The sequence below is a fragment of the Anomaloglossus baeobatrachus genome, chromosome 12 (assembly GCF_048569485.1).
Source record: "Anomaloglossus baeobatrachus isolate aAnoBae1 chromosome 12, aAnoBae1.hap1, whole genome shotgun sequence".
NCBI classification, from domain to species: Eukaryota; Metazoa; Chordata; class Amphibia; order Anura; family Aromobatidae; genus Anomaloglossus; species Anomaloglossus baeobatrachus.
The window spans coordinates 104,603,269-104,618,504 of NC_134364.1; the positions used below are offsets into that span (position 1 = coordinate 104,603,269).

Here is a 15,236-nt window from a genome sequence, read left to right on the forward strand (position 1 = left end):
GTACTGTTACCTCCTAAGGTAGAATGGGTTAAGTCCAATATTGAACCAAGCACATGTATTGTATTTTAAGAAAATATTGATGCAGGTCCTATAGTTTTTTTGCTGCTGAAATCGAACATAAAATGTAAAAGAATATATTATATATAAAAACACAGTACAGACCAAAAGTTTGGACACACCTTCTCATCTCTAGAACAACTGTTAAGAGGGAACTTTGTGCAGCAGGCCTTCATGGTAAAATAGCTGCTAGGAAACCACTGCTAAGGACAGGCAACAAGCAGAAGAGACTTGTTTGGGCTAAAGAACACAAGGAATGGACATTAGACCAGTGGAAATCTGTGCTTTGGTCTGATGAGTCCAAATTTGAGATCTTTGGATCCAACCACCGTGTCTTTGTAGAAAAGGTGAATGGATGGACTCCACATGGCTGGTTCCCACCGTGAAGCATGGAGGAGGAGGTGTGATGGTGTGGGGGTGCTTTGCTGGTGACACTGTTGGGGCTTTATTCAAAATTGAAGGCATACAGAACCAGCATGGCTACCACAGCATCTTGCAGCGGCGTGCTATTCCATCCGGTTTGCGTTTAGTTGGACCATCATTTATTTTTTAACAGACCAATGACCCCAAACACACCTCCAGGCTGTGTAAGGGCTATGTGACTAAGAAGGAGAGTGATGGGGTGCTACGTCAGATGACCTGGCCTCCACCGTCACCAGACCTGAACCCAATCGAGATGGTTTGGGGTGAGCTGGACCGCAGAGTGAAGGCAAAAGGGCCAACAAGTGCAAAGCATCTCTGGGAACTCCTTCAAGACTGTTGGAAAACCATTTCCGGTGACTACTTCTTGAAGCTCATCAAGAGAATGCCAAGAGTGTGCAAAGCAGTAATGAAAGCAAAAGGTGGCTACTTTGAAGAACCTAGAATATAAGACATATTTTCAGTTGTTCCACACTTTTTTAAGTATTTCATTCCACATGTGATAATTCATAGTTTTGATGACTTCAATGTGAATCTACAATTTTCAGTCATGAATATAAAGAAAACTCATTGAATGAGAAGGTGTGTCCAAACTTTTGGTCTGCACTGTATATACACTGTTAAAATGTTTTGGTATTTTTTATGGAGCCTAACCCTGGCTCTAAGCTTTGCCTCAATTCTAACCCTAGCCCTACCACCAATACTAACCCTAAGGCCTAAAGGAAGGATTTTGGATCCCCATAAAATTTGGCGCCCTCCCTGAAATTCTCCCCCTCTACGATGTGCCACAGGTTTACAAATTAGTTAATAAATTATACATTTGTATACATAGTGATAACCAAAATTACAATCAGGCCTCAACTATGAGTATAGGCCTCATAGCACATACACTATTTACCTTCCATATCCAGCGGTAAAACCTGACACATCATATTTTGCGAGTGCCGAACAAATGGTCCTTGGACAAAGGAACTTTCTTTTTGCGCTATGGTGGTTACTACAATACAGAGTTCATGGGTAGACAAGCTACATAAGAAGCATAGACATTTTACGAAGGTTTGGTAGGGTAGAACAAATATTTAGTTCTTGCCACATCTGTGTGATCCAAAGTCAATGATAGTCAATGTCAACAGTGGAAGATCACATATTTATTGCTGTGGTTTTGAAGTTCCACAATCAAAGGTATCTCAAGATTAAAATTCGACAACTGTAAAGCTAAACAGTAAAATTTATAGTCCATAAGCATGGTGGAGGTAGAAGTAGCATAATCACACTAGATTAATAAAATTCACACACCAAAATGTCTCAGCAAATTATATTAAAGACATACCCCTGACAAAGCAATCTGGCGAAACTTGAGATGGGCAGTGAACCAAAGCGTCCAAAGCAGATTATAATGAATCTTTTGTGAGTGTAATAAATACTGTGCACGTGAGATCCTTCACTATTGTGAACCGCACGGTGTTTTCTCGTTATTAGGAGAAGTTGTGGACTTGACTAAGCCAGCAATGAGTGAAGCCTAGACCAGGGAAGATTGCTCTATATACGTAGTACATCAATTATTGACTGGGACTAAAGGGCGCTTTACACGCTGCGACATCGCTAGAGATATCGCTAGCGATCGCACCCGCCCCCGTCGTTTGTGCATCACGGGCAAATCGCTGCCCGTGGTGCACAATATCGCTTATACCCATCACACATACTTGCCTTCCTAACGACATCGCTGTGGCCGGTGAACAAGCTCTTTTTTAAGGGGGGCCGGTTTGTGCGGCATCATAGCGACGTCATACAGCGGGCCACCAATAGAAGCAGATTAGCAGCGAGCAGCCGCATGAACGTCACTCCCACCTCATTACCGGAGAACGCAGGTACGGTGTTGTTCGTCGATCCCGGGGTGTCACACGTAGCGATGTGTGCTGCTTCAGAAACGACGAACAACCTGCGTCCAGAACGAGGAACGATATTTGGGAAATGGACAGCGTGTCAACAATCAACGATTTGGTGAGTATTTTGCATCATTAGCGGTCGTTCGTAAGTGTCACACGCAACGACGTCGCTAATGAGGCCGGATGTGCGTCACGAATTCCGTAACCCCCAATGACATCTCGTTAGTGATGTCGTTGAGTGTAAAGCCCCCTTTATTCCCAAACCCTCCTGATACTTTTTTGTTCCTAGAAATTCTTGAAAACCAACTCTATTAAAGAGATAGGCCCATATTCTCTTCTGATGGACAACTCTACTGATGGAAAAGGTCTTCTGCTCTTCATGATTTATGAACATATGTAAAGTAAGAAACGGCTGCATCCCAACGATATCTGATGTTAACATTGGATATTATCGCCAATGATTGTCGTGGTTTCCTGTTTCCCAGCCATAAGAACCTGATATTTCATGATCCCCTTTTGAGAGGTTCTACACAAATGGTGAAAAAATAGAAAGTCCTTTATAAAACCATCAGAGTGTTGTAATGAAAAACAGTAGATGTCATTCGGGGTCCATATTTCATCAGCATAGCAAAGGTAGAAGTATCAGAGAAAGTCTACAAACAGCTTGAGTGATGGAACACCATTCTCCATGATCATTTATGAACATATCCAAAGTAGGAGAGTGCCATCATCGCTATATTTGGTGACATGATCACCATTTGGTTGTCGTGATTTCCTGCTCCCTCAATCGCAAGAGCCTAACATCACATAAGCTACTGGGAGGTTCTCCATAAATTACTTATTTGACAACCGTTTAAAATACCATCAAATGTCTCTTTAGATGAGTGTGGTGACCCAGAATATGGTCCGTATTCTGTAAGTACGGTGGAGGTACAGTAGATGGACCAGAGACAGTTTGAAAGACAACACTACTGCTGGGATAGGTTGGTAGATGTCCATGGTAATCTGTGGACATATCCAAAGTAGGAGAGAGCTGCCTCACAGAAGTATAGATGACAAACCTTTGATTGTTTTGGTTTCGTATTTCCGAATCAGTCCGACCTACTGAGAAGTGGAGGCTAATATTCAACAATCCTTTAAGAATCCTTTAAGAATACCTTCACTCATCTAAGGAAGCATTTGATGGTATTTTAAAGGGTTGTCAAATTTGATTACCTACTTGTAGAGAACTTCTCCATAGGTGATCGTGAGACGTTAGGTTCTTGTGATTAAATCCATGACAATCAAAGGGCAATCATGACGTCCATATTTCTGTGAAGCAGCTCTTTCCTACTTTGGATATCTCCATTGATCATCATGGAGAGCTGTGGACTTGTTGGTAGACTTATCTTACAGGCTTTCTTCTTCCTCTTGTGGAGAACCTCTCAGTAGGTCGTGCTAATTGAGGAACAGGTAACAGTAGACCACAGAAATAATGGGGCGATCATGTCAATATTTCTAATCATCATGGAGACCTGTGGACTTGTCCCATCAGTAGAACTTCCTTTGAGACTTTCTCTGGGACCTCTACGTCCACCATACATATGGAATATGGACCATAATTGTCATCTACTGTTTAGCATTTCCTAAATGTTTTGATGGTATTTTAAAGGCTTGTTGAATTTTATTCCCACTCGTGGAGAAGCTCTCAGTAGGTGATCATTAGATTTTCAGGGTCTTGTGATCATGGAACAGGAAACAGGATGCTACAATGTCTTCCAGGCTTTCTTCTGACCCTTGTGGTGAACCTCCCAGTAGGTTTAGCTTTGGGGGAAGAACAGAAAACAACGACATTCAAAGGGTGATCACGTCATCCCTATAGCAGTGATGCTGCTCCACTTTTAATATGTTTATAGATCACCATGGAGAGCTGAGGAACTTTCCCATCAGTAGAGCTGTCTTCCAGGCTTTCTTCTGACTCTTGTGAAGAACCTGTCACTACGTTTTGGGGATTGAGGAACAGGAAACAGAAAACCACAACAATCAAAAAGTGATTATGTCATCCATATTTGCTGTGTTGCATATTCCCTCTCATTGAGAGCCTCTCAGTAGGTGATCATGAGATTTTCAGGATCTTGTTATCGTGGAGCAGGAAACAGAAAACCATGACAATCCACAGACGATCTTGTCATCCATATTTGCCGTGATGCTGCTTTTTCCTACTTTGGATATGTCCATAGATCATCCTGGAGAGCCATGGGCCTTTCCCATCAGTAGACTTGTCTTCCAGACTTTCTTCTTCTCGCAGAAGATGGACTCCATTTGATATCTACTATTTACACTCATCTACAGTGGCCTTTTAAACAGTAGAAATCCATATTTCGTGAAGAAGAAAGTCTGGAAGACAACTCTTCTACTGGAGATGGGTCTGTGGAGCTCCTGTGGATGAACCCAAAGTAGATAATATGCCGATATTGATAAGGGACACCAGTATCTCTACAGAGGTCCATGACCTCGTGAAGCAAGCAACAGCCATTCGAGAAGACCCTTGTTGCTCCTCTCTTTGGGCTCTGATCGCTGAGCTGTCAGTTTGGGCCCGTCTACTGAAGGGTGACGAGTCGAAATGGGAATTTCAAGGCTGCAGTCAATTGTGTATCACAATAGTTCCCGTAACTTGGGAGAGATCTCTCTCTCAGGGTTCAGTGAGAACCAGACAGGCGTACGATAATGGAGAGGTGGGGCGTTAACCACATCCACTGCCAAGGTGGAAAGTTACCGGACGAGTGGGTGACTGGCATATTTGACAGGTCTATGTCACACTTACAAGAGCTAGGGCATTTTCTATTGTTGTTACCATCTTAACGAATCCCACCAGACCCCCATAATCTCTCCAGCATGGGTAATGTAAAAAATCCCAATAGGACACTGGAGAGGACCTCACGCTCCCGAGACCATGGACATCTCAACCCAAGGATGGGGTGGAGGTTGTCCTTACTTATCTATAAAACAGCAATTACAAATCTTTCATTACCCGCCTCGATAAACCACAAGCCATATCAGCCTCCGGTGACAACCGCCTCTGTATCTTCCATCACTTCTCCAGAGGAGAATGGGAAAAAAATGAGAGACGGCGAGATCTAAATTACCTGCACGTAACGCAGCTCCATACCTTGCGTAATATAGGACGTATTATTAAGCACGGTGTGTGAGCGTTGGCCACTTCCAATCCCAAGAGCTTGCACTCTAATTCACGGTCATGCTTTCGACCCTATATGTGGCAGATGGGCAGATTAAGGGTTAAGGGTCTTTTCGCACGCGCTCCCCTCTTTATTTACTTGCTGATAATGAGTTTTTTACAGGAAATCCTATTTCTGTGATTGTGTGCGTTCTCCGCCGTACAAACCAAACAATGTGACCCTATTAACCACACAGGGGAAAAAAGAGGGACATTCACAAAGCCCCGTAAAAAGGAATGTGGCATTAAGGAACACAACCCCCGGCACGGAAAGGGAACGTGACAAAAGAGTTTCTGTTAATCTGCCCCGCTAATTATCCTGGCACGTGTCCCGTGTGGAGCATTTGGAATGTTTTCTACGTCCGCTGCAAAAATATGTGCACCCCCGCGTCCCTTCGGCTTCCGTCCTTGGACGCCGCTCGGCAAGGGTTAAATCATGCAGATGGCGAAGATTAAGAGCAAACGGGTAAAAATAAAAAAACAAATGCTGAGGGGGTAAGGTAATAGAGTGCTAGCTCTTGGGATCAGACTGATCGCAGGATTTATTGTCTTTCCGCAACCACGGCCCGTAAAAGAGCAGGTGGCAATTTGTTCGATATACCAGAAGAGGGTGTGTTTGCATACGTTAGGAGGTCCTCTGCGCTACCGCCACCCTCCTTCACCCAAACAGTGCCTGCAATAATATCCGACCAGTATATTCTCATCCAGCATTGTGGGGGTTAATGCGGGGAGCCAACCTCCGGCGGAGGGTAACCCTAACCCCCTAACCACCGAGGATGAGGCTCCACTCCTCATCTGAGGAACGCCAAGACGTAGACAAAAATATGTATACATAGACATATAGTGTGAGTGCTATATATGTGTATATACTATATATATATATATACACATACATATATGGAGAAATAAAATTGTATGTACCGTATATACATTTATAGGTGTCATGGCAAGATACATGCAGTTTATACTGTATATACCGATATATATTGTGTGTATATATACACTACAGAGATATATATATATATATAAATATATATATATATATATATATATATAAAACATCAGGCCAGATTGTAGATATATATATATATATATATATATATACACACACAATCTGGCCTTTTGACTTCACTACCACTGCATGTATGTATATACCTACTCACAGTGGTATAGGAAGCATAAAACTATCCAGAAGACAGGATGTAAACATCCCTATAAATGCTTACATATATATATGTAGATGTTGATTAATATGATATATATATATATATATATAAATATATATGTGTGTATTGATATAGAAAGCAATTGTTATATAGAACATAAACATCCCTATAAATAAATACATAAATAAATATGTAGATGTTGATTAATACAGCACTACAGCATAAATAGGTTCTTCGTAGAATGTATATCTTTATAGAATATATATATATATATATATATATATATATTTATAGGGATGTTTATATCCCATCCTTTATTTATATATATATATATATATATATATATATATATGATAAATAAATAAATATATATATATGTATATATATATATATATATATATACATACACGGTATATATATATATATATATATATATATATATATATATAAAAATATATATATATGTATATATATAAGGAGGCAGGATGTAAACATCCCTATAAATACACGTACACACACATGAACATATATACATATACATGGTACAGAGATTCACTAGCCATATGGTGGCCACATAACGATCCGCAGATATTAGACCACAGGGGGGTCCCGGGACCCCGGCAGGCTCCCGGCTGTTATTAATAGGGGGTACTTACGGTCATATTCGGACACGTTGGCCCCGGTGAATCCGGCCAGGGTCAGGAGCAGGATGGCTGCGAGGTACATGACGGTCATATTGTGGCCCCCCAGAAAAAAAAAAAAAAAAAAGAAAAGCCTCCTCGGTAAGATCCTTGTCCGTGCTCCGTGTCTCGGGTCCGCGCCTTGGTCCGCGCCAGGGGGGACAGATCAGGAGGTGAGGATCGGCCAGATTCTCAGAAGATACAACACTGTGTGATACGGGGAGGAAAAAATAAAAAGGAAAAAATCACAAAAGCGAAGTGTAAATAATCCCAGGGGTGCTGGATGCGCAGGGAGAGGGGCTCTCCCCGATCAGGAGCTGAGCTGGAGTCAGGCTACATATGATGCAGCAGGAGAGGGAATTAAATAGGGTACCAGGACTGGACCAAGAGAGGCGGCGGCGGGGAGAGGATGCACAGGATGCAGACGCTGCAAATGCCTGGGATTGTGTGCAGCTGCCCACAGCTACAGAGCAGCCACCACCGCCAGCCTGCCTCCCTCTCCCCTCTGTATGGGGAATTGTGGTGCCTTCTGCTCTCATCCCCTGAGATGTGAGGGAGGGAGCGGCAGAGAGGGGAGTGCTGTGCAGGGAGGGGTGCTGTGCAGGGAGGGGGTGCTGTGCAGGGAGGGGGTGCTGTGCAGGGAGGGGCTGCTGTGCAGAGAGGGGGTGCTGTGCAGGGAGAGGTGCTGTGCAGGGAGGGGGTGCTGTGCAGGGAGGGGGTGCTGTGCAGAGAGGGGGTGCTGTGCAGAGAGGGGGTGCTGTGCAGGGAGGGGTGCTGTGCAGGGAGAGGTGCTGTGCAGGGAGGGGTGCTGTGCAGGGAGGGGGTGCTGTGCAGGGAGGGGGTGCTGTGCAGAGAGGGGGTGCTGTGCAGGGAGAGGTGCTGTGCAGGGAGGGGTGCTGTGCAGGGAGGGGGTGCTGTGCAGAGAGGGGGTGCTGTGCAGGGAGGGGGTGCTGTGCAGAGAGGGGGTGCTGTGCAGGGAGAGGTGCTGTGCAGGGAGGGGGTGCTGTGCAGGGAGGGGGTGCTGTGCAGGGAGGGGGTGCTGTGCAGAGAGGGGGTGCTGTGCAGGGAGGGGTGCTGTGCAGGGAGGGGGTGCTGTGCAGGGAGGGGTGCTGTGCAGGGAGGGGTGCTGTGCAGGGAGAGGTGCTGTGCAGGGAGGGGTGCTGTGCAGGGAGGGGGTGCTGTGCAGAGAGGGGGTGCTGTGCAGGGAGAGGTGCTGTGCAGGGAGAGGTGCTGTGCAGGGAGGGGTGCTGTGCAGGGAGGGGGTGCTGTGCAGAGAGGGGGTGCTGTGCAGGGAGGGGTGCTGTGCAGGGAGAGGTGCTGTGCAGGGATAGGTGCTGTGCAGGGAGGGGTGCTGTGCAGGGAGGGGTGCTGTGCAGGGAGGGGGTGCTGTGCAGAGAGGGGGTGCTGTGCAGAGAGGGGGTGCTGTGCAGGGAGGGGTGCTGTGCAGGGAGGGGTGCTGTTCAGGGAGAGGTGCTGTGCAGGGAGGGGGTGTTGTGCAGGGAGAGGTGCTGTGCAGGGAGGGGTGCTGTGCAGGGAGAGGTGCTGTGCAGGGAGGGGTGCTGTGCAGAGAGAGGTGCTGTGCAGGGAGGGGTGCTGTGCAGGGAGAGGTGCTGTGCAGGGAGGGGTGCTGTGCAGGGAGGGGTGCTGTGCAGGGAGAGGTGCTGTGCAGGGAGGGGTGCTGTACAGGGAGAGGTGCTGTGCAGAGAGGGGGTGCTGTGCAGGGAGGGGTGCTGTGCAGGGAGGGGGTGCTGTGCAGGGAGGGGGTGCTGTGCAGAGAGGGGTGATGTGCAGAGAGGGGGGTGCTGTGCAGGGAGGGAGCGGCAGAGAGGGGAGTGCTGTGCAGGGAGGGGTGCTGTGCAGGGAGAGGTGCTGTGCAGGGAGGGGGTGCTGTGCAGGGAGGGGTGCTGTGCAGGGAGGGGGTGCTGTGCAGTGAGGGATGCTGTGCAGAGAGGGGGGTGCTGTGCAGGGAGGGAGCAGCAGAGAGGGGAGTGCTGTGCAGGAAGGGGGTGCTGTGCAGGGAGAGGTGCTGTGCAGGGAGGTGGTTTGTGCAGGGAGGGGTGCTGTGCAGGGAGGGGGTGCTGTGCAGGGAGGGGTGCTGTGCAGGGAGGGGGTGTTGTGCAGGGAGGGGGTGCTGTGCAGGGAGGGGTGCTGTGCAGGGAGGGGGTTCTGTGCAGGGAGGGGGTGCTGTGCAGGGAGGGGTGCTGTGCAGGGAGGGGTGATGTGCAGAGAGGGGGGTGCTGTGCAGGGAGGGAGCGGCAGAGAGGGGAGTGCTGTGTAGGAAGAGGGTGCTGTGCAGGGAGAGGTGCTGTGCAGGGAGGGGGTGCTGTGCAGGGAGGGGTGCTGTGCAGGGAGGGAGTGCTGTGTAGGGAGGGGTGCTGTGCAGGGAGGGGGTGCTGTGCAGGGAGGGGGTTCTGTGCAGGGAGGGGTGCTGTGCAGGGAGGGAGTGCTGTGCAGGGAGGGGTGCTGTGCAGAGAGGGGGTGCTGTGCAGGGAGGGGTGCTGTGCAGGGAGGGGTGCTGTGCAGGGAGGGAGTGCTGTGCAGGGAGGGGGGTGCTGTGCAGGGAGGGGTGCTGTGCAGGGAGGGGTGCTGTGCAGAGAGGGGGTGCTGTGCAGGGAGGGGTGCTGTGCAGAGAGGGGGTGCTGTGCAGGGAGAGGTGCTGTGCAGGGAGGGGGTGCTGTGCAGGGAGGAGTGCTGTGCAGGGAGGGGGGTGCTGTGCAGGGAGGGGGTGCTGTGAAGGGAGGGGGTGCTGTGCAGAGAGGGGTTCTGTGCAGGGAGGGGGGGCTGTGCAGGGAAGAGTGCTGTGCAGGGAGGGGGTGCTGTGCAGGGAGTGGGTGCTGTGCAGAGAGGGGTGCTGTGCAGGGAGGGGGAGTGCTGTGCAGGGAGGGGGGTGCTGTGCAGGGAGGGGGGTGCAGGGAGGGTGGTGCTGTGCAGGGAGGGGGTGCTGTGTGGGGAGGGGATTTCAGGAGGGGGTGCAGGGAGAGGGGTGTTGTGCAGGGAGAGGGGTGTTGTGCAGGGAGGGGGTGCTGTGTGGGGAGGAGATTTCAGGAGGGGGTGCAGGGAGAGGGGTGTTGTGCAGGGAGGGGGGTGCAGGGAAGGTGGTGCTGTGCAGGGAGGGTGGTGCTGTGCAGGGAGGGGATTTCAGGAGGGGGTGCAGGGAGAGGGGTGTTGTGCAGGGAGAGGGGTGTTGTGCAGGGAGAGGGGTGTTGTGCAGGGAGGGGGTGCTGTGTGGGGAGGAGATTTCAGGAGGGGGTGCAGGGAGAGGGGTGTTGTGCAGGGAGGGGGGTGCAGGGAAGGTGGTGCTGTGCAGGGAGGGTGGTGCTGTGCAGGGAGGGGATTTCAGGAGGGGGTGCAGGGAGAGGGGTGTTGTGCAGGGAGAGGGGTGTTGTGCAGGGAGGGGGTGCTGTGTGGGGAGGAGATTTCAGGAGGGGGTGCAGGGAGAGGGGTGTTGTGCAGGGAGGGGGGTGCAGGGAGGGTGGTGCTGTGCAGGGAGGGGGTGCTGTGTGGGGAGGGGATTTCAGGAGGGGGTGCAGGGAGAGGGGTGTTGTGCAGGGAGGGGGGTGCAGGGAAGGTGGTGCTGTGCAGGGAGGGGGGTGCTGTGCAGGGAGGGGGTGCTGTGTGGGGAGGAGATTTCAGGAGGGGGTGCAGGGAGAGGGGTGTTGTGCAGGGAGGGGGTGCAGGGAAGGTGGTGCTGTGCAGGGAGGGTGGTGCTGTGCAGGGAGGGGATTTCAGGAGGGGGTGCAGGGAGCACTGTGTTGGCATCACACGGTGTGCACATGTGTACTCCCTGCAGGGCGGATGTATATACAGTACACGGGGAGGTATCAGCCATCATGTGGAGGTGTACAGTGTATGCAGGGGTGACACGCTCCTGTACTCCGGCATGTGATCATGAAGATTCCGGTTCTCCGGCAGACGTGTGGATGCTGTGCAGTGTCCCACATCCAGGGCGGAGCGCAGCCTCTTCTATTATGTTACTCTGCTCCGCCCGTACACTCTGGGCTGGGGTCTCACTATGGAGGGTGCAGAGGGGGGAGACTTGTACAGAGGTGCAGATCTTCATAGTACAGCACAGCTGCTGCAGAACCTCTTCATTTCACAAGTAAAGTGCCATGGAATAAATGGTGCTATAATAATACTAATAATACATCACAGAGGCTGTAGAACCTCATAGTACACTCCTCAGCTGCTGCAGAACCTCACAGTACCTCTCAGCTGCTGCAGAACCTCATAGTATAACACACAGCTGTTGCAGAACCTCATAGTATACCACACAGCTGCTGCAGAACCTCATAGTACACTCCTCAGCTGCTGCAGAACCTCACAGTACCTCTCAGCTGCTGCAGAACCTCATAGTATAACACACAGCTGTTGCAGAACCTCATAGTATACCACACAGCTGCTGCAGAACCTCATAGTACACTCCTCAGCTGCTGCAGAACCTCATAATACACTCCTCAGCTGCTGCAGAACCTCACAGTACCTCTCAGCTGCTGCAGAACCTCATAGTATAACACACAGCTGTTGCAGAACCTCATAGTATACCACACAGATGCTGCAGAACCTCATAGTACACTTCTCAGCTGCTGCAGAACCTCATAATACACTCCTCAGCTGCTGCAGAACCTCATAATACACTCCTCAGCTGCTGCAAAACCTCATAGTACACCACAGCTGCTGCAGAACCTCATAATACACTCCTCAGCTGCTGCAGAACCTCATAATACACTCCGTAGCTGCTGCAGAACCTCATAGTATAACACACAGCTGTTGCAGAACCTCATAGTATACCACACAGATGCTGCAGAACCTCATAGTACACTTCTCAGCTGCTGCAGAACCTCATAATACACTCCTCAGCTGCTGCAGAACCTCATAATACACTCCTCAGCTGCTGCAAAACCTCATAGTACACCCGTAGCTGCTGCAGAACCTCATAGTATACCATACAGCTTCTGCAGAACTTCATAGTACACTCCTCAGCTGCTGCAGAACCTCATAATACACTCCTCAGCTGCTGCAGAACCTCACACTACCTCTCAGCTGCTGCAGAACCTCATAGTATACCACACAGCTGCTGCAGAACCTCATAGCATACCACACAGCTGCTGCAGAACCTCATAATACACTCCTCAGCTGCTGCAGAACCTCATAATACACTCCGTAGCTGCTGCAGAACCTCATAGTACACCACAGCTGCTGCAGAAGCTCATAGTACACCCCGTAGCTGCTGCAGAACCTCATAGTACCTCTCAGCTGCTGAAGAACCTCATAGTACACCCCGTAGCTGCTGCAGAACCTCATAGTACACCACAGCTGCTGCAGAACCTCATAGTACACCCCGTAGCTGCTGCAGAACCTCATAGTACACCACAGCTGCTGCAGAACCTCATAGTACACCCCGTAGCTGCTGCAGAACCTCATAGTACCTCTCAGCTGCTAAAGAACCTCTCAGCTGCGGCAGATTCTCATAGTGCACAGCTCGCACTTACATGATACCATTATTTATTACCACAGACAGCGGAGCCCTGTACATTATCACACAGGTGCATCATGATTGGCTGCGATGCGTCACATGGCTGTACCTAGGCGAAGACATTATGAACGGTGTCAGCCGTTGCCCATAGCAACCAATAAGAGCCCGGGTTGTATCAGTCCCAGGACAGTTAGGAGAATGAGAGCCGGGCTTTGATTGGTCACTGACAGCACAGCCCGGGATAGTGTGAGGAGACGGCAGTGCCCGGGGGCGGCACCGGGGAGATAACGGGGCCCAGGGGAGATAACGGGGCCCAGGGGAGATAACGGGACCCAGGGGAGATAACGGGACCCAGGGGAGATAACGGGGCCCAGGGGAGATAACGGGGCCCAGGGGAGATAACGGGGCCCAGGGGAGATAACGGGACCCAGGGGAGATAACGGGGCCCAGGGGAGATAACGGGACCCAGGGGAGATAACGGGACCCAGGGGAGATAACGGGGCACCGGGGAGTAGTGTGCACAGGGCCCCTGTGGCCGCCACTCACCGCCTCCTGCATTTCCGCCTGCTACGGACTGTTCAACTGTACGTGCGGCCGCTCCGGAGCAGCGTGTGACCGGCCACAGCCCCGGGACAGGAGGAAGCCATGGCCGCCTGTGTGTGCGGGCACACGGCTCTGCTCATCTACAGCGAGAGAGATAGAGGATGGACAGAAGGATGATACACCAAAAGAGAGAGAGAGGATGGACAGAAGGATGATAGACCAAAAGAGAGAGAGAGGATGGACAGAAGGATGATAGACCAAAAGAGAGAGAGAGGATGGACAGAAGGATGATAGACCAAAAGAGAGAGAGAGGATGGACAGAAGGATGATACACCAAAAGAGAGAGAGAGGATGGACAGAAGCATGATGGACCAAAAGAGAGAGAGAGGATGGAAAGAAGGATGATAGACCAAAAGAGAGAGAGAGGATGGACAGAAGGATGATACACCAAAAGAGAGAGAGAGGATGGACAGAAGGATGATAGACCAAAAGAGAGAGAGAGGATGGACAGAAGGATGATAGACCAAAAGAGAGAGAGAGGATGGACAGAAGGATGATACACCAAAAGCGAGAGAGAGGATGGACAGAAGGATGATAGACCAAAAGAGAGAGAGAGGATGGACAGAAGGATGATAGACCAAAAGAGAGAGAGAGGATGGACAGAAGGATGATACACCAAAAGAGAGAGAGAGGATGGAAAGAAGGATGATAGACCAAAAGAGAGAGAGAGGATGGACAGAAGGATGATAGACCAAAAGAGAGAGAGAGGATGAACAGAAGGATGATACACCAAAAGAGAGAGAGAGGATGGACAGAAGGATGATAGACCAAAAGAGAGAGAGAGGATGGAAAGAAGGATGATAGACCAAAAGAGAGAGAGAGGATGGACAGAAGGATGATAGACCAAAAGAGAGAGAGAGGATGAACAGAAGGATGATAGACCAAAAGAGAGAGAGAGGATGAACAGAAGGATGATAGACCAAAAGAGAGAGAGAGGATGGACAGAAGGATGATAGACCAAAAGAGAGAGAGAGGATGAACAGAAGGATGATAGACCAAAAGAGAGAGAGAGGATGGAAAGAAGGATGATAGACCAAAAGAGAGAGGGAGGATGAACAGAAGGATGATAGACCAAAAGAGAGAGAGAGGATGGACAGAAGGATGATACACCAAAAGAGAGAGAGAGGATGGAAAGAAGGATGATAGACCAAAAGAGAGAGAGAGGATGGACAGAAGGATGATAGACCAAAAGAGAGAGAGAGGATGAACAGAAGGATGATACACCAAAAGAGAGAGAGAGGATGGACAGAAGGATGATAGACCAAAAGAGAGAGAGAGGATGGAAAGAAGGATGATAGACCAAAAGAGAGAGAGAGGATGGACAGAAGGATGATAGACCAAAAGAGAGAGAGAGGATGAACAGAAGGATGATAGACCAAAAGAGAGAGAGAGGATGAACAGAAGGATGATAGACCAAAAGAGAGAGAGAGGATGGACAGAAGGATGATAGACCAAAAGAGAGAGAGAGGATGAACAGAAGGATGATAGACCAAAAGAGAGAGAGAGGATGGAAAGAAGGATGATAGACCAAAAGAGAGAGAGAGGATGAACAGAAGGATGATAGACCAAAAGAGAGAGAGAGGATGGAAAGAAGGATGATAGACCAAAAGAGAGAGAGAGGATGAACAGAAGGATGATAGACCAAAAGAGAGAGAGAGGATGAACAGAAGGATGATAGACCAAAAGAGAGAGAGAGGATGGAAAGAAGGATGATAGACCAAAAGAGAGAGAGAGGAT

At 49.6% G+C, this 15,236-nt stretch overlaps 1 protein-coding gene across 8 annotated transcripts in view; it reads right to left on the bottom strand.

Moving 5' to 3' along the window:
* Nucleotides 1–13,549, bottom strand: part of CADM3 (cell adhesion molecule 3) — a 379,565-nt gene extending 366,016 nt beyond the window's left edge. For 3 of the 8 annotated variants that reach the window (XM_075330342.1, XM_075330341.1, XM_075330339.1), the window contains exon 1: nt 7,400–7,944. In XM_075330342.1, coding sequence (XP_075186457.1) covers nt 7,400–7,478 — 79 coding nt within the window. In that variant the 5' untranslated portion in view covers nt 7,479–7,944. Of the gene's footprint in view, nt 1–7,399; nt 7,946–13,442 lie in introns of those variants that run through there. The other 5 variants (XM_075330345.1, XM_075330344.1, XM_075330340.1 and 2 more) reach the window with 4 other exon arrangements.
* Between the last annotated feature and the right edge of the window lie 1,687 nt (nt 13,550–15,236).